Source organism: Dipodomys spectabilis, unplaced genomic scaffold, assembly GCF_019054845.1.
Source record: "Dipodomys spectabilis isolate Male_0828 unplaced genomic scaffold, ASM1905484v1 ptg000125l, whole genome shotgun sequence".
Classification (NCBI taxonomy): Eukaryota; Metazoa; Chordata; class Mammalia; order Rodentia; family Heteromyidae; genus Dipodomys; species Dipodomys spectabilis.
Window position 1 is genome coordinate 11,027,506 of NW_024870802.1, and position 27,449 is coordinate 11,054,954.

At 45.7% G+C, this 27,449-nt stretch overlaps 2 protein-coding genes and 1 pseudogene across 3 annotated transcripts in view; 2 read left to right on the top strand and 1 right to left on the bottom strand.

The window, feature by feature from the left end:
* The window catches only part of Sufu (SUFU negative regulator of hedgehog signaling), a 98,367-nt gene extending 87,433 nt beyond the window's left edge, over positions 1-10,934 (bottom strand). For both annotated transcript variants that reach the window (XM_042689656.1, XM_042689655.1), the window contains exons 1-2: positions 10,544-10,934; positions 5,701-5,835 (exon numbers count right to left, since the gene is read on the bottom strand). In XM_042689656.1, the coding sequence (XP_042545590.1) occupies positions 5,701-5,835; positions 10,544-10,725 (317 nt within the window). In that variant the 5' untranslated portion in view covers positions 10,726-10,934. The remainder of the gene's footprint in view (positions 1-5,700; positions 5,836-10,543) is intronic.
* On the top strand, positions 1,605-1,948 carry LOC122116017 (annotated as a pseudogene).
* An 848-nt stretch (positions 10,935-11,782) lies between the features above and the next one.
* Positions 11,783-26,662, top strand: Actr1a (actin related protein 1A). The gene is made up of 11 exons (XM_042689277.1): positions 11,783-12,160; positions 16,809-16,873; positions 18,277-18,352; positions 19,071-19,196; positions 20,121-20,245; positions 22,003-22,219; positions 22,820-22,912; positions 23,638-23,812; positions 23,925-23,986; positions 24,749-24,789; positions 24,958-26,662. The coding sequence occupies exons 1-11, from the start codon at positions 12,113-12,115 to the stop codon at positions 25,058-25,060; spliced, it is 1,131 nt and encodes a 376-aa protein (XP_042545211.1). The 5' UTR covers positions 11,783-12,112; the 3' UTR covers positions 25,061-26,662.
* The last annotated feature ends 787 nt before the right edge of the window (positions 26,663-27,449 follow it).

Below are 27,449 nucleotides of genomic sequence, written 5' to 3' on the forward strand. Positions count from 1 at the left end.
TCTTATTACCAATTAATCAGCAAAAAGCCAAAAATGGAAATGTGGCTCAGGTGGTAGAAAGCCAACCTTTAGCAAAAAAGCTAAGCAAAGGCTTAAAGCTCTGAGTTCACTGTCATTAAAAAAGAAAGAAAAAGAAACTTACCAGGATCAAAAAGAAGCCAGTCACACCTGCACAAGGCCAATTATAAAGGGACTTTTGACAACATACAGCAGAACCAGAACTGGATAAATGAAAACATTCCCTTTCATGTCCTACTGGCAGGAAGTAATGCTGGAGAACACTACACTATAAAGAAGAGGTGTAAGCCCAAATAGAAGTTTTACTTATTATAAATAGCTTTTGAATGTCAAAACACCTTATCATATAGAAATAACAGACACATGAGAGGTTAGTGTTAAACTAGGAAAAACAGTAAGGAAGGCCCTACCTCAAATTCAGATGTTAAAACATGGACCTTTCTCTACTACATTTGTCATCTTACTTTGAGCTTTAGACCCATATCTGATAGATACATTGGAAGAATCCTTATGCTACATAGGAAATAGTTTCCTTTTAACTATAATAAATCTGTCAACAAAAATGTATAGAATAGCAGCACCAAATGCCCTCTGCAGGTTCTTATTAAAAATATAAATAAAAATCTAGCATGGTCCTTTTATTCCCCACATCTGTTTGCTATTCTATCTCCATTTATTAACATTATAATGCAAGGTCTCCATTCAGGTAAGATTAAGTCCCTGTTCCCAAACCTTCTGCTGAAACTCCAAACATTTGGAAAGCAGTACAGGCAGGCCCAGACATTGTTTCCACCATGCCACCATGTGCCAGTAGAGATGAGGCCTGGACCAGTGAATTTAACATGAGAAAAGATGAAGCTGGATTGGGTCTATGGTCAGAGTTGGTATAGCCTGGTGAATGAGAGCTCAGACTTTGGTTCAGTCCAATTCAGTCCTAATTGTTTTGGAGGGGCTTGAACTCAGAGCCAGGGCATTGTCCTTTAGCTTTTTCACTCAAGGCTGTTTTCCTACTGAGCCACAGCTCCACTTCCAGCTTTTTCGGTTATTTAGTGAAAATAAGAGTCACACAGACTTTCTTGCCCAGGCTGACTTCAAACCCTGATCCTCTGATCTTAGCCTCCTAAGTAGCAAGGATTACAGGCTTGAGCCACCAATGCCCAGCTTTACCCTAATTCTTTCACAACCTAGATGTGAGACTTAAGAGTAACTCATTTACCCTCTGAACAGATCTAAGTTTCCTCATCTATAAGATGGAGCTTACAAGAGAGCTTAATAAGATTGTAAAACAGCCAGCACAGATAGTTCATGTGTGTAATCCTACCTATTCAGGAGGCTGAGATCTGAGGATGGTGGTTCAAAGCCAGCCCGGGTAGGAAAGGCTGTGAGACTCATCTCCAATTAACCACCAGAAAACCAGAAGCAGTGCTGTGGCTCACAGTGGTAGAGCCTTGGGCAAAAATGCTCTGGGACAGCATCCAGACCATGAGTTCAAGCACCACAACTAACAAAAAAGAAACAAAAAAGATTGTAAAGCCCTTCTGCCACAGCAGCCATTGAAGAATAGCAACCATGGCTCTGTGCTACCCATGGCCGTGGGCCTCAAAAAGGGCCACAAAAGGACCGAGAATGTGAGCAAGCCGAGGCACAGCCACCGTTGTGGGCGCCTCCCCACAAACACACCAAGTTCGTGCAGGACAAGATCCGAGAGGTAGATAGCTTCGCCCTGTATGAGCAGCAGGCCATGGAGCTGCTCAAGGTGTCCAAAGACAAGCTCAAGTTCATCAAGAAAAGGGTAGGGACGAACACAGGCACCAAGAGGAAGTGGCAGAAGCTGAGCAGCATGCTGGCAGCCAAGAGGAAGGCCGCCACCAAGAAGGACTGAGACCCCGCTGCCCCCAATAAACCTCTTCTCCCCTCAAAAAAAAAAAAAGATTGTAAAACACTGAACACACAATATGGAAGACAATAAGAACTATTATAACAGTGGGAAAAAGGCTATTACCATCTTTACCATATCATTGTCATCTCTAAAAATCAGCTTCTACACAGGCAGGACAGAAAGCTCTGCTACTCTTCAAGTTACCCAGCCTAAGGAGTCACCACTAGGCTCAAAAAAAAAAAAACATGGTATTAAAGACTACAAAAAAAAAAAAGGTAGAAGCAAAAAACAGAAAGGATATGAGGGCTGGGGATGTGGCTTAGTGGTAGAGTGCTTGTCTAGCATGCATGAACTGGGTTCAATTCCTTAGTACCACATAAACAGAAAAAGGAAGTGGTAGAGTGCTAGTCTTAAGCACAGAGAAGCTGAGGGACAGAGCCCACTACAAGTATGAACTTTTAGGTCTGGAGAAGTAGTGATAGATCACTTGCCTGGCATACATGAAGCCCTGGTTTCTATATTCAACATCAGAAAAAAGTTAAAGAAAGTTAAAAAAAAATAAAGAAAGTAAAAGGAGCCAGGTGCCGGTGGCTCACACCTGTAATCCTAGCTACTGAGATCTGAGAAGCGTGGTTCAAAGCCAGCCCAGGCAGCAAAGTCCATGAGACTCTTATCTCCAATTATCCACCAGAAAACCAGAAATGGTGCTGTGGCTCAAGTGGTAGAGTGCTCACCTTGAGCTGAAGAGCTCAGGACAGTGCTCAGGTCAGAGTTCAAGCTCCATGACCAAGAAAAAAAAAAGAAAGAAAGAAAAAGGATTGTGGATTCTGGAGTCAGAATCCCTGCATTTAAATCTCAGCTTTGTCACTTCTAATAAGTGAGGTTTAAGCAAGTCATGGAACCTCCTTGTTTCTTGGTGTCCTTATGTGCAAAGTAGGATGAATATTAGTGTCAACCAGTTTAATTGTGTTATTGTGAAAATTAAATTCACTAGTAACATATACATGCAAAATAAATAGAATATTTGGCTTATAATCAGTGCTTAACAGATGTTGCTAGATTTTGTAACTATCCCAATTGTTGCTATTATTTTAGAGGATTTACAATTAAGTTGAATAAGTTTAACTTGGTATTAAAATGTATTTGCTTTCTCCCTGCACAAATTAAATGTTTGGAGGGAAAAAGAAAAGGCAAGTAAGATTTAGAAGTGTGCAGGGAAACAAATGGAAGCAGACCAGTATTTAAAAAAAAAAAAAAAGGAAGTGGGGTTGTAGCTCAAGTGGTAGAGCACTAGCCTTGAGTTGAAGAGCTGAGTGACAGCGCTCAGGCCCAGAGTTCAAGCCCCACGACCGACCAAAAAAAAAAAAAAAAAGCAGCATATTTAAAAAAAAAAAAAAAGTGAAATGAGGCCAGATGATGGTGGTTCACACCTGTAATCCTAGTTACTCAGAAGCTGAGATCTGAAAATCAAGATTTGAAGCCGGCACAGGAAGGGAAAGTCCATGAGTCTCTCTCTTATCTCCAGTTAAGAACCATAAAGCCAGAAGTGGAGATGTGGTTCAAGTGGTAGAGTACTAGCTTTAAATATAAAGAACAGCACCAAGACCCTAAATTCAAAGTACTTGCACAAAAGAAAGAAAAACGTAAAGCGGATAAGCACAGAGCACAGAAAAATGCAGGTTAAAGGAAAGCAGATAGGCTGGCGTCAGTGGCTCATGCCTGTAATCCTAGCTCTTCAGGAGGCTGAGATCTGAGGATCATGGTTCAAAGCCAGCCCGGGCAGAAAAGTCAATGAGACTCTTATCTCCAATAAGCACTAGAAAACCAGAAGTGGTGTGGTGACTCAAGCGGTAGACCTACTAGCCTTGAGCTGAAGAGTTGAGGGACAGCACCCACGCCCAGAGTTCAAGCCTCATAACCAACAGAAAAAAAAAAAGAAAGAAAGTAGATAGGACTGGGAATGCAGATCAGTGGTAGAACACTTGCCTGACAAGCACCAAGCTCTGAGTTTGATCCGCAGCACCACCCCTCCAGAAATAAGAAAGAGGGTAGCCAAGTAGCCAGGCAAGGTATATACCTACAATCTCAAGTACTTGGGAGTGGGCTGAGGTGGAAGATTGCAAGCCAGTTTAAGTAACTCAACAAGACTCCATAAAGAATAAGATGAAGATGAAGAAGAGGAGTAGAAGGGGAAGGAAAAGGAGGAGGAGGAAAAAGCAGCACCTGCAGCAACAAGAAGCAGTGGAGAAAGAAGAAAAAAATTAATGTCAGGTGCTATGTCACATGCCTATAGTCCAAGCTACTGAAGAGTCTGAGGCAGGAGTATTTCTTGAGCCAAGTTTGAAGGAAGCCTGGACAACATACCAAGACATTATCTCAAAACCAAAAACAAGGGCTGGGAATGTGGCTTAGTGGAGTGGTAGAGTGCTTGCCTAGTATGCATGAGGCCCTAGGTTCCATTTCTCAGTGCCACATAAACAGAAAAAGCCGAAAGTGTCACTGTGGTTCAAGTGGTAGAGTGCTACCCTTGAGCAAAAGAAGTTCAGGGACAAAGCCTCCAGAGTTGAAGTCCCAGGACTGGCAAACAAAAAACAAAAAACAAAAACAAAATGGGGGAGGGTAGTGGGGAGAGTGGCAGTGGCTCATGCCTATAATCCCACCTACTCAGGAGGCTGAGATCTGAGGATCTAGGTTAAAACCAACCTGGGCAGGAAAGTCAGCAAGACTCTTTTTTTTTTTTTTTTAGTAAGTTTTTTATTGTGAAAATACTGTACAGAAGGGTTACAATCACATGAGCAAGGTAATGAATACATTCTTATCAAGCATTGGGGCCTCCTCCAGCAAGACTCTTATCTCTAATTATGCACCAAAAAAAGCTGGAAGCGCAGCTGTAGCTCAAGTGGTAGAATGCTAGCTTAGAGCAAAAAAGCTCAGGGACAGCTCTCAGGCCAGTTCAAGCCCCAGGACTTGCACACGAAAAATAATAATAAGTAAAGCCAGGCACTGGTGGCTCACACCTGTAATCCTAGCTACTCAGCAGGCTGAGATCTGAGGATCAAGGTTCAAAACCAGCCCAAACAGGAAAGTCCATGAGACTCTTATCTCCAATTAACCATAAGAAAACCAGAAGAAGTGCTGTGGCTCAAGTGGTAGAGCACTTGCCTTGAGCTGAAGAGGTGAGGGACTACGCCCAATTCCAAAGCCCCATGAAAAACATTGAAAAATTAAAAATAAAATAAAATAAAAAGTAGATAGGGATGATAAAGGGATATATACAAAGCAAGTATAATGAAATGTTAAATGACAGACGTTGGTGGTGTGAGTAGATTAGTGTTTGCTGTAGAACTTAATTTTGCTTTATGTTGAAAAATTTTCAAGCTGGAGTTATAGCTCCAAGATAGAGTGCTTACCTAGCATGCACAAAATTCTGGGTTCAATCCCCAGTAGCACAAGGAAAAGAAAAAAGAAAACAACAACATAAATTTCTGTGTTAAACTAAGAGGAAAAAAGAAAACATACAAGTATCAACTGAAGTTTGAGGTCAAGAACATGTTACCTATCCTCTGAGCCCAACTCCACAGAATGACTAGAAAAATCGAATGGTTTTTTCTGTATTAAAACAGTATTTACATTTGGACCATTGCAACATGAACAGAGGGCAGAGGGGAGAAACCGATAGGTTCCACTTGAGAAGTAACATCCTCACAGCAGTGTCCTTATCACCCCCTATTCAAGAAAACCTCAGAAACAGGCTCAAGCCTAAGGAATGGCAGGTGGAAGGTGAGTAGGTGGCATACACTCACTCATGTACTCTGTTGTCCCCATAGAGATCGCTCAGGCCAAAGCTGATATAGTGCCAGTGCTCAGGGATGTTGGCAGAAGGGCTCCCCACGTTCCTGTACATGCTAACATAGTCCAAGGGGTCTGGGCCTCCCAACCTGCAAAAGATAAAACATGAGTGTCAGTGTGAGCCTGGAAACTAGACAATATCAAACTGAGAGGCTCTGCTTTGCAAAATCCAAAGGTCCTACACTGGAGGGACCTACGGTGAAAAATAACTAAAGGGAGGCTACATCTCTCTAGGGATAAGCAGCTGAGGCTGCCTGATTTCACATGTATAAAAAGCTCCATTCTTTTACCTCCAACAAGCAAAGCCTCTTTTAGAAATAAAATAAACTGGGTAGTTGCCCATTTTGCTTTCTCCTGTTTCAAATTACCGATCCTAAATGGAATTGGCAGGGATTAATGCTTCTTCTTGGTGCCTGTAAACATGCCAAGCTTCAAGGCAAGAGGAACATCGGTCAATCAATTGGCCTCTGCTGAATGACCATCCGGAGCATCCCCAACGGGCATTGTTCCTGGAAGCAGAGGCTCCCTTCCACTCCTGCCTCTTGGACAGCTAGTTCCTGAAAGACTATATTGTGTCCTATGTTAATTACAGTTTGTTCTAAACACACCCAAAGCCTCTAGTCTGTACAGACCCTGGCCTACACATAGACCAAAGTCTTTTATCATTGTAAGTGACAAAGGCCAAACTGAGGCTGGCTCAGTTCTGAGCAGAGCTGCTAGCAAGAGCCAAGCTAAACCCTATGAGTGCCTGCATCCAGAAGAGGATCCCAGGAGACTGCCAACTTAAAGGTAGAGCTGGGACAATAATAATTTGTGGCCTCTGAGGACCAGATTAAATTTCCCCCATAATTCCAAAAGAGAAGCAATTGAGGAAGATTCAGTCATTATCTCACTCTGAGGATTTAGTTCAATAAGGATTCTCTTTAGCAGAGTAATTAGTACTTAAAAAAAAAAAATCCTGCTTTCCTTCAGAAAGGATAAACACCATCAGCAAAAGGAATTCCATATTTGGTCTATAAACACTATTTGAGCTGAGCACCAGTGGCTCACACCTATAATCCTACTTACTCAGGAGACTGAGATCTGAGGAACTCTGTTCGAAGCCAGCCAAAATCATAATACTCTTACCTTCAATTAACCAGTAAAAAGATACAAATGGAAATGTGGCCAGTCTTGAGGGAAAAAGCCAGGCAAGGGCACAAGCCTTGAGATCAAGCCCCAGAGCTGGCACCAAAAACAAAAAAACAAAAACTACTAGTTGAGTTGCCACCACTGTCTGACCATACCATAGAGTGCACTCTGCAAATGAGATACACTACTAACAACCAAATAAAAGACCTGATACAGACAAACCCATCAAGTGTGCCAGGACCATGCAATTCAAACTCTACTTAAAAGCAGTAGGTCTGGTTTTATCTTCTTTGTCAGGATATTATTTGCCTTTGTATAAATCCTTATTCTCTGCTAGGAAATGCGGTTATTTATAGATCTTAAAAGAAAGATACTAGGAATAGCTTAGAAACTCAACTGAATTAGGAAAAGGGTCAAATTTCCATGTCCTTTAACTCTGATGTCACCAAATCACCTAATTCTAGAACCAATGGGATTTAGAAGTTTGTGAGGGGAAAGAAAGAAAAAGTCAGAACTCTCTGGAAGGACCTCAGAATAGACGGGAAGGACTACAAATCACATATTTCTTTCAGTTTCCTGCTGCAAAATCCCAACCCTGTCCCTACTATAGCATATGTCCATCAAAAAACAGGCAATGAAACTATATTCACTGTCACCTGCCCTGCCATATCACTACAGTCCTCCTCTGCCCAAGACTCCCAAGAGCTGTCACATCAAGGAGATGCTTTACAACGAGTCAGGGAATAATCAAAGAGTCAAGTAAAGCTAACCTCATCCCATATCTCTGCTCTACTATGCAAATACAAATGTGGAAAATCATTATATTCTATACTAATAGGGCATGGAAAGGTGGTTTAGTGGTAGAGTGCTTGCCTTTACATGCATGAGGCCCTGGGTTCGATTCCTCAGCACCACATAGACAGAAAAGGCCGGAAGTGGCACTGTGGCTCAAGTGAGCTGAAGAACTGAGGGACAGCACCCAGGCCTAGAGTTCAAGCCCCACGAGCAATAAAAAAAATAAAATAGTTTAAAACAAAACTTTACATTATATTCTGTACTTAGAAAAAGATATTATCAAAGGGCCCAGGGAATCTCTTCTCTCCACAGGTGTCTCTGCTTTAATCCTTGTTCATAAGGGACTCCAAGCCAAAGAGCAACCCCTCAAAAGCAAAAAGAATCCCAAGGTACTCTAAGTAACAGCGAGGCTCAGCCTAAGTCGGTCACCCTGCTACAAGGACTAAAGAGGCTGATGGGATCCCTCCCAAATGTGAGGGATAAGAATAAATGCCAGTACCCTAATTTTTTAAACTCCTGGATCTTTGAAAGAAAAGAACTAGTCTTGGAGCTGTTCCCTCTTAGATGTTTCTGCATCTAGACAGCATTTCTAATCTCACAATGTGTTGTACAATCCTCTTCATTTGTCATTGCACACTAGCCCATCTCTGAAGATAGGGCCTGGTTAATAAGCTTCAGGCAGAAAAAAGAAAAAAAAAATCCCTAACCATTTTAGTCTTTTGTATGATGCTTTGACACCTTTCACACATAACTATTCTACAGAACCACTTGGGCGGGCTGGGAAGGTGGCTCAGTGGTAGAGCGCTTGCCTTACATGCCTGAGGCCCTGAGTTCGATTCCTCAGCACCACATAAGCAAAAAGAAAAAAGCCGGAAGTGGCGCTGTGGCTCAAGTGGTAGAGCGCTAGCCTTGAGCTGAAGAGCTGAGGGACAGTGCCCAGGCCCAGAGTTCAGGCCCCACGACCGGACCCAAAAAAAAAAACAAGAAAAAAGAAAAAAAAGTGGTTACTTGGGTGACAAAAATAGTTGTTAGATTCTGTGCAGGGATTTCTCCTCATACTGACATAAGCCTGAACAAAGAACAAGGCAAAGCCAGCACTACTTTTCTAATGACATAAGGAAAGTTCATCACAACAGTTAAATGTAGTGGTACAATTATGATGGGTGATTAAGTTAGCAAGAGCTCATAAGCATTCTTCAGAATCTCCTTTCAACCAAAGAACAGTTTGTGTGCCAAAGAGGACTTCCTACCAGCCATACCTGCTCTTAGCTTACCTGGACAGAGGAAGCTGCTCCCTATGGACCCTGTCTTAGAGAGTGGCTGTCCTCAGGCTCTCCACCCTATCAGCCTTCTTACCATCCTCTCGATGACCCAGTAAGCTCACCTCAGCCCGGTTCAGCCTAATGACTGCCATCTCCATAGGCAGTAAGAGACTGCCTATGTTCATTGAGAGAGACTCAGTCCTAAAAGAGAAGGTAAGCAACAAACACATTCACTACTCTTTCAGGTCTACCCTTTACAACAACTCAAGCAGGATGCACTGAAGGGATTCCTGGATAGAGTCAAGCAATTCCTCAGTCAACCTTTGGTCCAGAAACTATGAGGCAGGAAGTTTTCCACAGTCCCCATAACACCTGTTTGCCTGAAGGCTGAAACAAGTTGCAAAGAGGAATGGAAAACCAGAAAAGACCATCCTTACTCCCAAGGGCAGCCCTTCTGTAAAATGATCTTTAAAAGAGCAGTTTGAGACTCACCCTAAGCATCCCAAAGAAACTGCTGCTTAAATTCTTGAGCTGTGGACAGGAAACTCCTCTAAACATCCTACTTCATGTCTTCCCTCCCTGCCCAGGGTTCAGCTCTTCATCATATTTACTTGTCTGGAAGTGGGAAGCTGTGGTCTTCATCTACAAACCATGGTTCCCTGCCCTATTTTTTTTTTTTTTTGTTTTTTAATCCAGTCTGATTCTGTGTTTTTTTCCACTTCACTATTTTTATTAGCATACATTAATAGTTCAAGGGGTTTTCACTGGGATAATTTCACCTATATGTACAGTGTACTTTAAGCAAGTTCATCTTCTCTATTATATAGACCTTTTCTCACCCCCCCCCCCAAACCTCTTTTCAGTTTTTCATGGGTTTCATTATCCAGCCCCTGTTAACTCGCAGCAAAGCAGCTGCAAGGCCAAAAGAAAGCTCTGCAGAAAGAGAACTGTGCAGAGTAAGCAAAAGTTTATCAGGAAGAGTTGCTCCATCAAACTCCAAAATGAACAGTTTCTAATTAATAGGACTTCTGAAGTCATCGGAAAGGTATCCAGAAGAGACCACCTCCTCAGTTCTTCACAAGCACAGCTCCCTCAACGTGCTAACCCCCTCCAACCCGATGGAGAGTCTGGGGGACTCCAGACCCTTCCCTAGCAGAAGCAGTCGCGTGCCCACGGCGCTTGGCGCTTGTTCAACATCGCTCTTCCAAAGCCCTCAGGCTCCCCGGGCCCCGCCTCGCCTCCCCCATCCCACTGCAGTCGCTCCCCCTGGCTTCCCCTCGCGACCACTAATGACCCCCTCAGGAGCCCCCTCCTTTCACCACATTCACAAAGTTCCCTCTCACACCGTTCCCCCTCCGCTTCTATACACACCCCCAGTTCTCAATTCTCCTAATCCGGGTTAACCCTTCACTACCCACAGGATCTGTTTAACCCCTTTGTCCCCATTCCCAACTTCAGTCTTCACTCCTTTCCTCGCAGCAGGAAGTCCTTCCAAGTGCTTTAACCATTCTCCTCCTCCTCCTCCTCCTCCCTCTCCCCTAAACTACTTGGTCCCCAGTGCTCTGAGGTTTCCCAGCGGGCCCCTGTCCTCCCTCGGCCCAGGGCATACCAGTACTTGACGATAGCGGTAACCTGGAGCGGGTTCGGTTGGTCAGGGTAAAGGCGGCGGCACTCTCCGTAGATAGCGTGCAGACCCGGGGGGAAGAGTGAGGCAAAGGCCGGAGGGGCAGTAGGGCCAGGGGCCGGGGGCGCGGTGGGGCCGGGGGCGCCGCTAGGCCGCAGCTCCGCCATCAGGGCGCGTAGTGTGCTGAGGGGACCCGAGAAGGTGGAGGAGGAAGAGCGCACTGACCGGCCAGCGGACAGACTCGGTGGGTGCGACTCCCGGAGGCGATGGGGGCTGCAGCGAGGTCTAGCTCCGCGCCTGCGCACGGTGCACGGTCCGCCCGAGCCGTCGCCGCCGCGGAGTCTACCAGAGGGTGCCGCGGGACCGCGGGGAGCTCACGGGGGCGGGGCCCAGGCGCGCCCTGTCCCAGCACCCATTGGTTAGAGTCCTTGTCAGTCACAAGGGGGGAAGGCATGATTTAGCGATAGGCCCCGCCTCCTTCTCCTTGTGTTGGAAATGTCCCAAGGCTCTTGGTCTCCCCCTAGTGATAGGAGGAAACCAGGTTCAAATAGAGCCAAAGTACTTTTGAGGGTTCTAGGGTCCCACGAAAAGAAAAGCGCCGACAAAGCTGCTGTCATTCACTATTAATTTGCTGTCAGGCTAACAATTGAAACACAAATCTGACAACAGATTGATTCGTTCGCTCCTGCGACAATAATTTTAATGGATTATAAATTTTAATAGTTTTAGTGTCATTGACAAAAGGGTCCCTTTGACAAAAGAGAAGAAGGGAGAAAATAAAAGTGCACTGGGCACTTTCAAATACATTGACACGATCATCACGATCAATTCTGGCTCCCTAGAATTGCTAGAGTAGTTCCTAAGCCCATAGATGATGGTGTTTTAATCACACACACACACACACACACACACACACACACACACACAACTAGTAGCTCCAAATGCTAGTTCCTAATGTTTTCCCATTTGAAAGTTTACACCGGCTTAGGAAACTTGGGAAAAAATAAACGACAACGTAAATTGACAGGCTAAATTATTTATTTTCATTGTATGTTATTCCCTGTGCGTGCGTTTGTGTGTTAAATCTTCCTTCTGTTAGAACGTGAAGATCTGGGAGATTTTTATTGATTTCTTCTAGACCCAAACAAATTAATATTGTTTAAATGGAGTGGCGAGACCCATTTTAAATATCCAAGAATTACTGTCCAATCAAAAATCAACAACACATAAACACTTGAGAAGATTCCACACTTCTGCATATATTTCGATCCCCTTCGAAGGAAATACAAATCTGCGACTCTGATTTAGGGAGACTACGAAGTCCAGGGCACCGCACATTGGAAATGCGACGCAGCCTCTTAAACCAAGCGCGATTCTGAGCAGGCTTGCGTAAACCGGGTTGCAAGGCATGCTGGGGTTTGTAGTTCTTTGGTGGTGAGATCGGGCCGCTCCCTGGACGTCCTGTACCGGTGGCTAGACTGCGCATGCGTTTCAGTGGCGTTAGCATCGGACCCGGCTGGCAGTTCCTTCCTCCGAAGGAGAGATTCCTCTGCTATGGAGTCCTACGATGTGATCGCCAACCAGCCTGTTGTGATCGATAACGTGAGTTACATCTTTCCTATTTCTGTAGAGACTGGGACTGTCCTTCCCAAAAGGATCATTTCCTGGGTTTCAGTCTGAGCCGCCGGCTCTTTGTCACTGGCTGGGCCTGTCAGGCGGGTTCAACAGCCACCGCCTTCGTCCCTTCCCGACTCATAGTGTGCGGGCGGGTGACCGTCTAGAAGCCGTGGGATGGAGAACTCAGGGAACGGCAAAGATTAGAACCGTACTCTTAAGTAGGATCCTTGGGCCCTTGGATGGAGGGGCCCTAACCGCTCTGCGAGAGTCTGGTACTCGCCTTCCTTGGCTTCCCATCACTATTGGCTTGTTTGGCCGTCCATCTTAGTCGACAGTCCCGCCTCCGGGCATTGCCGGATGAGGGCAGCACTCTGCAACTATTGGCTCGCGTGCATGTCGTTCTTCCGGCCGCCATAGTGTTTTCCCGTCTGGGGGGCGGGGCGGCCCACTAGGGCTGAGGGGATTGGTTTCGGGGAGTCCAGTGTGGTAGAGGAGAAGGGAAGGTGAGGGCAGGCGGGCGGGGTGGAGAACAGCCAAGTTTCTTTCCCTGCACGCCGGAGGGGAGCGGCTTAGTTTAATGTTACTGGGCGCGGCCCGAGAATCTGGTGCCTTGAAATGGTCATAAGATTTCTGTAATTTTATATTATAGTTAATAAAGGTCAAGAAAAAAAGGAGAGTGACAAAGCAAGCGGAGAAGGTTTCCTAGTTGTCAGTGGTTAAGAATGCTAGTCTTAAGCAAAAAAACCTTAGGGACAGCACTCAGGCCGAGTTTAAGTCCCAGAACCAGCACCAAAAAAGAAAAAAGGAAACAGTAAAAAGAGGGGTGGAAGAGAGAGCCCGAGACACCTCTTCTAAGGTGGCCAATTAGAAAGATGCATGGAATTGAGTATCCTGACCAAAGGTCCAACAACGTCTCATTTCCCCTCAGAAATGCAGGCCCAGTGTTGCTAGATCTGATTTTTCAAGATAAGTCAGAAATACTAAATTTCACATACAATTTCCAGTTTGTAACTGTTGGCAGTTACTGTAAAAACACATGGTGGTATGCAAAGACAGAAAGTAGGGTAGTAGTTGCTTATGACTGGAAAAGTGGGTACAGGGCATGAAGAATGACTGATAATGGGCAAAAGTCTCTTTTTGCTGTGATGAGAAAATTCTAAAATTCATCATGAATTAGTGGCCAGCCTGGGCTATAAAGCAAGATCTTGTCTCAAGAAAAAAAAAAAAAAAACAAAATTACAAATTAGATGGGAACACAACTCTGAATAGACTAACAGCCATTCAATTGTATGCTTAAAATGCATAAATTATATGGTATGTGCATTTTATCTCAATAAGGTTTTTAACTGCTTTCTGGGCCTAACAAAATACATCTTGAGGCCAAACAGTTAACAACCCATGTCCTAGAATCTGTAGCCCACATCTTATAAAATGCCCTCCCCTTGTAAAATGGGAAACAGCAAGCTTCTTTCTCCATGTGTCAAAAACAAACAAAAGTGCTTAAGATAAAATTTGCCCAAGCCACAAGGCCTACAGCCAGAAGATACTGGGAAAGCTGTGCTGAAGAAGTCACTCAGCACCACATAAAGAAAAAAGCCGGGGGCTGGGAAGGTGGCTCAGTGGTAGAGCACTTGCCTTGCATGCCTGAGGCCCTGGGATCGAATCCTCAGCACCACATAAGCAAAAAGAAAAAAAAGCCAGAAGTGTTCAGGCCCCACAACCGGACCAAAAAAAGAAAGGAAGAAAAAAGCTGGAAGTGGCACTGTGGCTCAAGGGCTAGAGAGCTAGCCTTGAGCTGAAGAGCTGAGGGACAGCACCCAGGCCCAGAGTTCAGGCCCCACGACCGGACGCAAAAAAAAAAAAAAAGTCACTTTTGTTTGCCTGCATCAGAATAATAATTGGCAGTGATGGCTGGCAGCATACTTAGGACACCTCCTAAATCAAATATTTATGAGACTACTACCTGTTCAAGAAGCCTCTACAGGTCATTTGTTTACTTAGCTTTGCCAGAGTGAATACCAAAGAGGTGGCAGCATATTTGTCTGGTACACAATTCCTGTTGTAAATATTGTTTACAAAAAAGGATGTGATTCCTTTATATGCTCTTGCTGTATGACGAACAGAAATGAGCAACTCCTTTCTCCACTGGTTCTTCTAGCTGCTGGCCTGGCAGCCTCAATGGGGGCCAGAGGATCAAGCTGGGTCTTGTTCCTTTTTGTACATCATTCCCCTCCCTGTTTGCCTTTCCTACACCGCCTCTGCCTAAGGCTGCTGATGTTCCAGCCATTCATTCAAATTCCATATTTTAGGTTTCCTTTGCCAGGCATTTGTATTTGATTTTAACCCTAGTCAGCCGGCATCTATCGATTGAGTGCCCAGAAGATATGAGATATTGCTGATGTATGAAGTCTCTGACCCCAAGGAACTTGGACTGAAAAGAGACAAAAATAGAAACCATAAATTCTAATGGAAAGCAGAAGGAGATGCCTGTTATGTTCTAGTACAGATAATGGTGATTAGCTGGGAGAATTGGAAGAGAATAATCAACTCCAAATGGGGATTGTTCTTCAGGAAGATGACATGATATTTATTTGAACGGGGCCTGTTATATTCTTGCTACAAAGAACAGAGGGGAATAAATGAATCTGACATCTCAATCTACCTTATTACACAGACTTCAGTCTTTTGCTAATAAACTAAAAATCAAACATCCTAGAAAATTATCTCTTAAAATATCCAGATCATAAGCTGGCGCTGGTGGCTCACGCCTGTAATCCTAGCTACTCAGGAGGCTGAGATCTGAGGATCGCAGTTCAAAGCCAGCCTGTGCAGAAAAGTCCATGAAACTCTGATCTCCAATAAACCACTATAAAACCAGAAGTGGCCCTGTGGCTCAAGAGGTAGAACGGTTGCCTTGAGCTGAAGAGCACAGGGACAGCACCAAGGCCCAGAGTTCAAGCCCCATGACCAACCAAAAAAAAGAAAAAAATCCAGATCTGAAGAACAGATCTCATCAATATCTGCCAGAAAATCCAATTAGTCTACTGGCATCGCCACAGGCTGTGAAAGCAATAAGCAATCATTGGAAGCTAAGTTCCCAGCGTTCTCTTGCAAAGTGCTGTTCCCTCTGGTCCATGCTATGGTCTCAGAGCCCTGGGGCTTGCAGTAGGAATGTTCCTTCTTCTTCCCAGTCTTTCTAGTCAGTTTACAGCTGTACCCTTCCAGGCCTTTAGGTGTACTCTCCAAGCCATGAGTTTTCACATTGTCTCCTGTTTTCTCTCTACAGTGGTGCCTGCTCCCTTAGAGAACTGGCTGGTCTTGCTCTCTTCATACTGCTTTGCCCGTCCTTCAGGCACTTCTCACCCCACCCACCCTATCCTGTTTTGCCAGGGGCAGGTACTAGGATAGCCAGTCTGTCAGACAGAAAGGGAGCCAAGAGTGTGCTGGGAAGTCTTGATGCAAAGATAGTTTTGGCTGCTTAGCCAAATGTATTCACTGCTTGCCATGTGGGATCTGGTGAAGTGTTACATTCTGCCCTAGGAAAAATGGTTAGGAAGGGAGAAAAGCTGATGGTAGTTACACAAGCAACTGCAGACCACGGTTGGAAGGATGAGGGTAATCAGGTGTGGTGGTAGAAGTTAGTAGGAAAGACAACAGGGTTTATCTGCAAGCAATGTGCAGCCTATATAGGGTGGTGCCTGCCTAAAACCAATGCTAACATAAGTTGTCCGAGGAAGGCACCAGAGCTACTGATTGGAAAAAAAAAAAAAAAAGATTCTTATCTCATCCAACATACGAAGTATATCAGAGTAGTGGGATTGTAGGCCTCATCTCTTTTTAGACAATGCTTTAGGCTTCTCAGCTCTTTCCCATCAGTAATCTAAGGAATAAAACAGAGTAGTAAAAAAACAAAACAAACCTCACAAAACATAATGCTCTGCTTCTATGATAAAAACCATATAGTTTGTGTTCCAGCAGAGTTAGCTACAGCTTGACTGTCCTTTGGTGGGTCTGCTGTAGCATCCTGGAAACAAGGAGAGTTCAGGCCTGAGCAGGGAAAGTAGGTTGAAAGCATCCCATGCTGGGAGAACAGAGAGAATCGCATTTCCCATCTCCCTTATCTCAGATGTTTTCATGTTTCTAGGCATTGCCACTTCTTAGGTTTCTTTTCTCTTCCCTTTATTAATGTTATTTTTCATTCCCAGAGTAAAATATGTTCAATGCCGAAAAGCAAAAGCTTACACAAAAGTCATACGATAATATGTAAACTGTGCAGAGGACGTGTTCCTTATCCCTCCTTGCATATGTATCCAGCTTTCTCTAGGCTCATGCAAATGTATTATTTCATGTAAATATGAGGTCTCTCTCTCTCTCTCTCTCTTCTTTACATATTTTCAGGTAGGATCTTCCAGTCTAGACTTCAGTCCACCTTCCCACATAGCTGGGATGACGGGCACTAGGATGCCCAGCTCTTTTCATTGAGGTCTCATGGCCTCTCACCTTGGTGGTCCTATCTCCACCCTAAAAATAGCTAGGATTGCACTGTGCCTAGCTGTCTGTCTAATGAAAATGGAACCATATAATCTCGGTGGTTTAGTGATAGTTCTGACTTCTCTCTCTCCTGTGTCCTCAGGGATCCGGTGTGATTAAGGCTGGTTTTGCTGGTGATCAGATCCCCAAATACTGCTTTCCAAACTAGTAAGTCATTCCATAACTTAAGACTTTGGGAGTTTTGTCAGCTTTATCATGGAGCCTTCTCTTGTAGGAGGAGGAACTCCCAGGTCAACTGTGGTACTCAGAGCAACCACAAGCAAGAGATGTGAGTTAGGTTTGGAATAAGGAAAGCTTCCTTTGCTTATTCCAATTCAGACCTGGTACAAATTGAGAGGGACAGATAAGACCTGAGATCTCGTAATCCTAAGTCTGATTTTATCTGATGCCACAAATTTTATCATAGGGAAGTCATTGTTTAATGATTGCCTTTTTCTTTTCTTTCTCTCTGTTATTGTTGTTGCACCTGATACTGGACCTTAAACTCTGGGCCTAGATGCTGTCTCTAAGTTTTTTTGCTCAAGATTGCCATTTTACGCTTTGAGCCATACCTCTACTTCTGGGCTTTTTCATGGTTAATTGAGATAAACAGATTTTCCTGTCTGGGCTGGCTTTGAACTGTGATCCTCAGATCTCAGCCTCCTGAGATATACAGGCATAAGCTAGAATTACAGGCATTAGCCACTGGCACCCATTTGACAAACTGCCTTTTTTATGGAGCTTTCTTTTTTTCTTTTTGAGATAGAACTCTTACTATGGGCCCATGAAGGCCTTAATCTCTGGGTTTAAGTGATTCTCTTGCCTTAATCTTTTTTTTTTTTTTGGTCAGCCGTGGGGCTTGGGCACTGTCCCTGAGCTCTTTCACTCAATGCGAGACCTCTACCACTTGAACCACAGCTCCACTTCCAGTTTTCTGAGTGGTCAATTGGAGATAAGAGTCTCAGGGACTTTCCTGCCTGGCTGGCTTTGAACCATGATTCACAGATCTCAGCCTCCTGAGTAGCTAGAATTACAGGCATTAAGCCACCAGTGCCCAGCTTTAATTAGAAATTCTTATTTCCATCTCTTTTGGTCTACACATGTTATGGAAAGAAAAGAACTAGAAATACAGAATCTTCTAAATTTTGTTTTAATAATTGATAAAACAATATAAATATAACAATATTCAAATATAGAAGTAGAAGAAAATCAAAGTCAACTGTAACTGGACACTGGTGGCTCACGCCTGTAATCCTAGCTACTCAGGAGGTTGAGATCCGAGGATTACGGTTCAAAGCCAGCCCAGGCAGAAAAGTCCATGAGACTCTTATTTCCAATAAACTACTCAGAAAAAGCCAAAAGTGATGGTGTAGAGTGTTAGTTTTGAGCCAAAGAAGCTCTGAGACAGTGCCCTGGCCCAGAGTCCAAGCCCCAGGACCAGCAAAAAAAAAAAAAAATTGACTGTACCCTCATTAGTCAGAGGTATGGCACAGTAGATTTGGAGTATAGGTATATATATTCTTTCTATGTCTACCCTGAAATGCAATGTTCTTCCCTGCTGTCTTTTCTAGTGTGGGCAGACCCAAGCATGTTCGTGTCATGGCAGGAGCCCTTGAAGGTGACATCTTCATTGGCCCCAAAGCTGAGGTAATTCATAGATCTACAGAAGCAGCCCCAAGCCAGCAGAGGATTTTCATTATTCATCATATAGGAAGTGTCCTATGGACATAGCCATGAGTTAAAGGAGCAGTTTTCTCCTAAAATCCCTCCTTTGGTCCTCTCTTGGACTTATTTCTCCCAGGAGCAGCCTCTGGACTTGGAGAAGAAATGTCTAGAACCTCTTTTTAGGAACTAGAAACGCCTCTTGTGTATTTTATCATTGCCCTGCCAGTGATCAACTTACCTTGGTTATGTTTTTGGCAAAAGAGACTCAGAGAGGAGATCCTGGCTGGTATGTCTTACGTGAGAGTTAATTAGCGTTGTTCTGGCAGAGCCCTCAGGCAGCCCTAGGAAGCAGAACAACAGAATCATTATTGCCAACTTTGGCTCAAAGTGCTGACGCCAGAGGTCGAAGGTAGGAGATTTGGTCCTGAAACCAGGCAGTGAGGAGTCAACCTCTTACCTCTTGCATTGGAAAGTTATGAAAATGCTAAAGCTCTCTAATTTGCAGCTGCTTGGGCAGCCAGGGCAGTTTGTAGAATACAAGAAGCTTGGAGAATGGGTATTCTCCCTCAACTTGGAGGAGGGCTGTGGGATATCTGAGGAAACTCTTTTAGAAGTGATTTGGCTTGCACAACTTTGGTCTGGGAGAGTAGGGTCCCAGGCAGAGTCTGACTGCTGCTGCAAGTTTGCCCGTTGCCTACAGGAGCACCGGGGGCTGCTGTCCATTCGCTACCCCATGGAGCACGGGATTGTCAAGGACTGGAATGACATGGAACGAATCTGGCAATATGTTTATTCAAAGGACCAGCTGCAGACTTTCTCAGAAGAGGTAAGAGTCCTGTTTACAGGTTCCTTGTGTGCTATAGATAGCAGAGGACCTCTTCCCGAGATGAGGAAGATGATGATCCCTGCCAAGAGCATTAGGAGACTTGCTACATGCTAGGCAATTTACTCTCACACCATTCCTGCAAGATGTAGATAGTATAAAATCCATATTACAAGCCTGGCGCTGGTGGCTCACGCCTGTAATCCTAGCTACTCAGGAGGCTGAGATCTGAGGATCACGGTTCAAAGCCAGCCCGGGCAGGAAAGACCGTGAGACTCCTATCTCCAATAAACCACCAGAAAACCGGAAGTGGCGCTGTAGCTCAAGTGGTAGAGCGCTCGGCTTGAGCTGAAGAGCTGAGGGACAGCGCCCAGGCCCAGAGTTCAAGCCCCACGACCGACAAAAAAAAAAAATCCATATTACAAACAAGGGAACAGAAGTTCAGAAAGGGGAAATAGTATTTCCATGATCACCCAGTGAATAAGGTGTTAGAGATAGGTTTCACAGCCATGTCTTCCAGAATTCAGAACCTATGTTTACTAACATTCAAGGAAAGGAATCTATCAAGTTTTAAAGGCTTTTCAATATTAAAGGAAGTTTTCTATTTTGAAAACGTTTTTAAAACTATTTTTTAAGCCTAACAATTTAGAATTTAACAAAGTGTTCTCAACAATGGCAGATGTAGGAGTGTAGGGGCCTACCGAAGAATCTTAGAGGGTAAGAGGGGGAGGCGGAGGGTGGGGCTGAGGACACACTGGGACTTCAATGGGATATGAATTTTCAAAGTTGAGAAAACAACAACTTGGGCAGGGCTTGGTTTCCCTTTTTTTGGAGGGAAGTTGACAAGGTCCCCAGGCTCTTAAGTAGTTATAGGAAGGGCTTTCGCCCTGGGCTCACCCTGACTGCCCGCTGGGCTCCTTTCACTAGCATCCTGTGCTCCTGACTGAGGCGCCTCTAAATCCAAGAAAAAACCGAGAACGAGCTGCCGAAGTGTTCTTCGAGACCTTCAATGTGCCAGCTCTTTTCATCTCCATGCAAGCTGTGCTTAGCCTGTAAGTTGCATCTTGGCTGGTTTCCCCTGGGCTTTCTGTGGGAAAGCAGTCTCTTGGCCCCATTGAGACTGTCTCACCAAAACTGGCTCTGAGTAACTTAAGCCCACCCACCTCTAGCTAGAAAGTGTTAAAGCTAGTGGGAAAGAAACTGGACATTGAGACTTCTGAGCAGGTTTGGCACCCAAGCCTCTCTGCCCCTCCTGACAAGGCCACTTAATGTGTTCAAGTATTTATTCAGTGCTAAGCTCCAGGTGCTCTGCTAGGTTGATGATATAGTCATGGTACAAACCACCACAGTTCTTGTCTTCACAGCCTGTCATTCCCGTCCCATTTCCTACCCTGTCTCAAACCTGCTCTGGAAGATTAGTACACAAATGACTTGCATCAGTGTACAGGATATGTTTGACACCATTAAACAAGGTGCTTAAGACAACAAATTACATTGCGAGGTAGCATTTAAATAAACATTTATGGGCCAGGAATGTAGCTCAGGGGTGTAATACTTTCCCAGCATGCTTAAGTCCTTGGGTTCTACCTTCTAGCACTACAAGCAAAAAATAGAAAGATTAGGAAATTTCATATCCAAACTCAAATTTACAGCCTCGGGGATATGGGGGACAGGGAAGTCTGGTACTTCTGGGCCTGTATTCTTACAGGGCAAAAAATCAGCCAGAGCTGGAAGAGCTGCCATAGCAGAAAAGTCTTAAATGTCAGTTGAACTGATTTCACCACAGTCTGCTCCAGTCCCTGTTATCCTCCCAACACTGAGGCAGTGTCCATCACTATTTATTGAACAGCTCAGGGGCTGGGATATAGCTCAGTGGCAAAGCACTTGCCTAGCAAGTGCAATGTCCTGGATTCAGTCCCTAGTACCAAAAAAGAAAATATAACTGGGGTTTTGCCCTCATATCACAGAAATCCATATATCTCGACCCTTACCTCTACCAAAACAGAAGAAACTACACATAGAAGACCATGTAAGGTGAAAAAGCTAGTTAAGCTTTAAAAAAAAAAAAGTCTTTTCCTCCTTTACTCACTTTCTCTCTTGGCATTTAGTTTTGTTCCTCTTGTCCAGAGTTAAAACTGCCCTTTAAGCCAGGTTCCAGGGCAATAATCTGAGACTGAAAAGCTTACTACTCTTCAGGGAGTTGAGAAGGGACCTTGGAGAAGCTCAGCTCCTTTGTTAAATATTTGCAGTATCAGCCCATTGGAAGGGCCAGGAGAAAGGCAGGACCAAGCATTAGTTCAGCTGACATTAAGCTTTAAGAAGTGGGTTTCAGCCAGGTGCTGGTATCTCAAGCCTATAATCCTAGCTACTCGTGGAGACTGAAATCTTAGGATCGGAGTTTGAAGCCAGCCCAGGCAGGAAAGTCCCTGAGACGCTTATCTCCAATTAACCACCAAAAAGCCATAAGTGGAGCTGTAGTTCAACTGGTAGAGCACTAGCCTGAGCAAAGAAGCTCAATACCCAGACCCTAAGTTCAATTCCCAGGACTGATACCCAAAAAAAGTGGGTTTCTCCCACAAATCACTGTTTGGAAAGGGGGGAAAAGAGAGGAGAAAAGGTATCTAGGGAGTATAGAAGAGGAGCTGAAGTTGCTCAAAGTACATAAAATACATCTATGTTGTCACAGTGAAACCCCTTGTAGTATCAGTGTATGCTAATAAAAAATACTAATCTTCTGACGAAAAAATAAAATTCAGTTAACCTAGTCTGAGGAGGCAAGGATTGGTGATGGTTTGTGCCTTTGCTTCAGTTATGCTACAGGCAGGACCACAGGTGTTGTGCTGGATTCTGGGGATGGTGTCACCCATGCAGTGCCTATTTACGAGGGCTTTGCCATGCCTCATTCCATCATGCGCATCGACATCGCTGGCCGAGATGTCTCTCGCTTCCTCCGCCTCTACCTGCGTAAGGAGGGCTATGATTTCCACTCATCCTCTGAATTTGAGATTGTCAAGGCCATAAAAGAAGTAAGTGTTTCCCATGGGCCTAAGAGTGGGGGTGGAGAATGTTAGTGGGATGGGTGAAACTCCTATTTGAGTATCCTGAGTCATGCTCTTTTCTCCCCAGCAAACCTGGCAGCTCTGTGACCACGTGGGCCTCTCCCACTGACAGATTCTTTCTGAATGCTACCATCTTGTGGGGGGAAAGGGAACTCCTTCCACTCCTAAACTGAGTGATAGGTTCTTTGATATGCATGGAGAAATCAGGATGCGTTCTTTTTAAGTAATAAATAGGACCCTCCTGCCACCTATGGTTGGAAGGAAAGTTTTCAGCTAGTAATAGAAACCTAGAACCAAAGGTAGAAGAATGATTTGAAGGCCTGGGACTAGGATAATTGTAAGATTGTAGTCTCACACTCAGGAGTCTGAGAACGATGCTTTCAGCTTGCCTACCATGAAGACTGAAATAAGAATTCACATCCTAAGCACCACCTAACACAAAACAGACAGAGCTTTTACGACCTGTGAACAGTCTCTATGAATGGGCAGATTTCTGCCCCAGCATATCTCAGGGAACTTTGACTGGGTGTATTCCTATCAGTCTGACTGTTATTTTTGGTTCTGCAGAGAGCCTGCTACCTGTCCATAAACCCTCAGAAGGATGAAACACTAGAGACTGAGAAGGCCCAATACTACTTGCCTGATGGCAGCACCATTGAGGTAGGGGCTGGACCTCTTCTTTTTCCTTGCAGATCCACAAAAGCTCTGGGTCCAAACTCCCCATGAGGGCCTGATGCTAGGGACCTCCTGTACAAGGAAGCAGTGAGGGGCTGGGAAGGGGGCTCAGTGGTAGAGTGCTTGCCTTGCATGCCTGAGGCCCCGGGTTCGATTCCTCCGCACCACATAAGCAAAAAGAAAAAAGCCGGAAGTGGCGCTGTGGCTCAAGTGGTAGAGCGCTAGCCTTGAGCTGAAGAGCTGAGGGACAGCGCCCAGGCCCAGAGTTCAGGCCCCATGACCGGACCCAAAAAAACAAACAAACAAGGAAGCAGTGATTCTGTCCCTCTATGCAGAAAAGCAGCAGCTCCAAAGGAATTTTCCTAGGTCAAGGTGAATTGGGAAGTGGGATGATTAGTGCCGTCTTTAACCACTCCTGGGCACAGTACAGAGAAGTTGCTGCTCCCTGGAACTCCCGTGGACAAGAAGTTTCCATGAGTGAATGGCCAGAAGAACAGAGTGAAGAGTAAATGTAGGATCTTCCCCTCTTAATTTCTCAGAAGCTTTATTGGTTACCAGGAACTCCATCCTTCTATTCAAGGTCCTTAATATTATAGGACCTGTCTTGAACCTAGCCCTCATAGCCAGTTTGTTCCTAAGGAGGAGTCATAAAGGCTTCTTCTGTTCCCTCCCCCAGCCCCAATGTTTTAAGCTATTCCTTCACCCTCCAGATTGGTCCCTCCCGATTCCGAGCTCCTGAGCTATTGTTCAGGCCAGACCTGATTGGTGAGGAAAGCGAAGGTATCCACGAGGTTCTGGTATTTGCCATCCAGAAGTCTGACATGGACCTGCGGCGCACACTTTTCTCCAACATTGTCCTTTCTGGGGGCTCCACCCTATTCAAAGGTTGGTCTTTGGTCTTAGGGCCTTTGCCCAGGGCCCTTGTCCAGGAAGCATCCTGAGTCCTGCTGGGCTCAGATACCCAAAGACTCAAGAATCTTCTTTTCTGTTCCTTCAGGTTTTGGAGACAGACTACTGAGTGAAGTGAAGAAACTAGCTCCAAAAGACGTGAAGATCAGGGTAGGAGCATGCTGGGGTGTACTGGGTTAAATTGAGCTTTTAAGAACCTGAAGTACCTGGGAGGCCCCCTTTATCTCTGCCCATGCTTTTCTTTTTTCTTTTTTGCCAGTCCTGGGGCTTGAACTCAGGGCCTGAGCTCTGTCTCTGAGCCTGTCTGTGCTCAAGGTTAGTGCTCTAGCCACAGTACCACTTCCGGCTTTTTCTCTTTATGTGGTACTGAGGAATGGAACCCAGGGCTTCATGCATGCTAAGCAAGCACTCCAGCACTAAGCCACCTTCCCAGCCCTACCCATGCTGTGCTGGCAGCCAGGCTCTTAAGGCAACACAAGGTGACTCCAAGCATACATCCTGACCCTGACATCAAGGTCTTTCCAAGAGAGGGCCTATTCTCATTCTCCATCTTTACTCAAAAGACAGACCCAGTAGCTGATGTAGCAGGGCCTAGGCTAGTGTCCTGCTGTGGTCCTTCTGAAAAATCTGTGAAATTGACGAGATTTCACTGTGGCTAAGCCCAAGTGGCTCCCTGCAACAGTATCTGCTGTTTCAATATGTACTGAAGGGAGCTGGCTACCCATGGAGTGGGGGGACCCCAAATGAGGGAGCGCAGTTCCTGCTGTGGATCTGCTTTCCCATTGAGTGTCAGGCTGGCCACAGACCCACCACAGGTCCAGAAGCACCTATCCCCTCGTCAGTGAGACAGTGTTAGAGCGCAAAGAGAGGGAGATAGAGGTCTCAGGCTCCTCTTTGCACCTGCCTCTGCAGATATCCGCACCCCAGGAGAGACTGTATTCTACATGGATTGGGTAAGTAGTGTGTCTGGGGATAAGAGTGGAAGCAAAAGCATGACTTACTCCTCCCTCTGTCCACCCGGTCCCTTTCAAGAAAGGCTTTATCTGGTTTCCGCCCTCAGGGAGCTGGCTGGCTCCAGGGTTTCACTCTCTCACTGCTCCTTTGGCTTCCCTCCACTCCAGGGGCTCTATCCTTGCCTCCCTGGACACCTTTAAGAAGATGTGGGTCTCCAAGAAGGAGTATGAAGAAGATGGTGCCCGATCCATCCATAGGAAAACCTTCTAATGTTGAGACATCATCTTCACCTCTCTCTGAAGTTAACTCCACGTTAAAACTCGCTTTCTTGAGTCGGAGTGTTTGCGAGGAACTGCCTGTGTGTGAGTGCGTGTGTGGGTTCGAGTGTGTGAACATACGTGAGTGCTGTGTGGCCCAGGGATTCTCGGGCCCAGAAAGGACAATGAACTACCCATGATGGCGATGGCCTCAGGCCTGGGGTTGACCACTACCTGGCCTGTCAGGGACCCCACTCCTTCCTCAACTGGGCCTTTGGCTGGCTGTGTGAGACTGCGGCTACCACCAGAGGGAGACTTGCTGCTGCCCATCCTAGGCTGGGCTGGCCCCAACCCACCCCTGCCCCCAGGGTGTCCTGAGGCCTGAAGCAGTGCCGCCTCCCCTTGCTCAGCATTATGCTCTCCATGCCTCTGGATCATGGACTGAGGACTGGGGCTGGGATTAAGTTCTGACTGGTTGTGTTCTAGTTTGGGTTTCGGCAGCTGGGAAATCACTCAGCACTGGGTATAGACACTTGGGTCAGGAGAATGCAGGATGCTTTCATATATCCCTGGGGGCCAGGACCACACTAGGCATTTGAAGACAGCGGGAGTCTGATTGGCTGCAGACTTGATGCTCTTAAGTGCCAGTCTCATCCGAGGGGTCTTGGGAAAGTTTAAGGGGCCTATTGGCTCTAGTTCTTGTTCCTTGCTTCTCATCCGTCCTTGTTGCAATGCCATCTTAACAGTTTTATTTATTGAAGTGTTTTTTCAGTAAGCAGACTGCAGGAGGGAAGGGGGTGCACTGCCTCCTACCAACCAGTCACCCTGCTCATACTGATGTTTACATCACCTAGGCTTAGTGTAGCACCCAGGGCCCACCACTCCCTGCTGACGGTGAACTGACAGTATCCATAGGCCTTGGCGCCCTTTGAGATTGGAGGTTATAACACTCAAGGGCACCCCACCAACCTCTTTTGTTCTCCCTCCTCCACCTGCTCACTGCCCTGGAACTAACAGGCTGGTTGCTAGAAACAGGAAGTTGTATCATTATTTGGCAGCGGCCCCTTTGCAAGGGAGAGATGTGAGAATCCTTAGGACTAGAGAAAGCTGCCATTGACCAAGTTGCCTTCTGTCATTCTAGCTGACCAGGACTAGGTTCAAGAGGCAGAGAGGCCCCCTCTGGGTTGATCATGTGCCACTCCTGACTTTGGACCTGTTTAGAAAGGGAGGAAAGGGTCCAGACCAAAGTGCCAGGAGCCAGTGAGCTCAGGCCTTGGCTCCTAGCCACTATCTAAGAGCCTTCAGCACAGATGATGCAAAGCTGGAGCAAGCCTGTCTTCACTGGCACCTTCACCTGTGACACCAAGTCCCACTCCAGTCCCAGGTTCCAGGCAGTATTCTCCCCCACCCCGTGCCGTCTTATGACCAAAGGCCCCTGCCACATGGGGGCCAAGCAGGTGTGTGTGAAAGAGATGTGGCGACCTGTGGACTGCAGTGTGCTTAACCAGCTCACCTCCCTTCTCTTAGCCCAAGCCCGTCCCTCGCACAGCCTCGCACAAACCACGTTGCCTGGTGGGGCCCAGTGTACTTAAATAAAGTTGTTCCAATAGACATAGCTGGCCTCTGTCTGTAACCAGTGTTGAGTGGAAAGAGGGAGGAAGCACAGGCTATGACTGAGATGGAGACCAGGCCTGGTCTGCCTTCTATCAGGCACCATTGTACCAGCCAAACATGACCTGGCCAGGCTGAAGCCTGAGCCCCAGTCTATTGGGTGCCTGAAGAGGAAATGCTATTCATACCAAAGTCCAGGTTTGAGAATTGAAAGTCTGCCAAGCACCAGTGGCACAAGTCTATAATCCTCGCTAGGGCTGGGAAGATGGCTCAGTGGTAGAGCACTTGCCTTGCATGCATGAGGCTCTGGGTTCGATTCCTCAGCACCACATAAGCAAAAAGAAAAAAAAGCTGGAAGTGGCACTGTGGCTTATGTGGTAGAGTGCTAGCCTTGAGCTGAAGAACTGAGGGACAGCGCCCAGGCCAAGAGTTCAGGCTCCACGACTGGACCCCCCCCTCAAAAAAAAAAAAAATCCTCGCTACTCAGGAAGCTGAGACCTGAGGATCAAGGTTCAAAGGCAGCTGGGAAGATAAATTCCAGAGATTGATTTTTGCCTGACCTGGGGCTTGAACTTGGGGCTTGAATATTGTCCCTGAGCCTCTTTGTACTCAAGGCTAGAGCTTTACCACTTTTGAGTCACAGGGCCACTTCCATTTTTTCTGAGTAGTTTATTGGAGACAAGAGTCTCACAGACTATCCTGCCCAGTCTGGCTTTGGACCACAATCCTCAGATTTCAGCCTCCTGAGCAGGAAGGATTACAGGCATGAGCCATTGGCACCCTGCTCAATC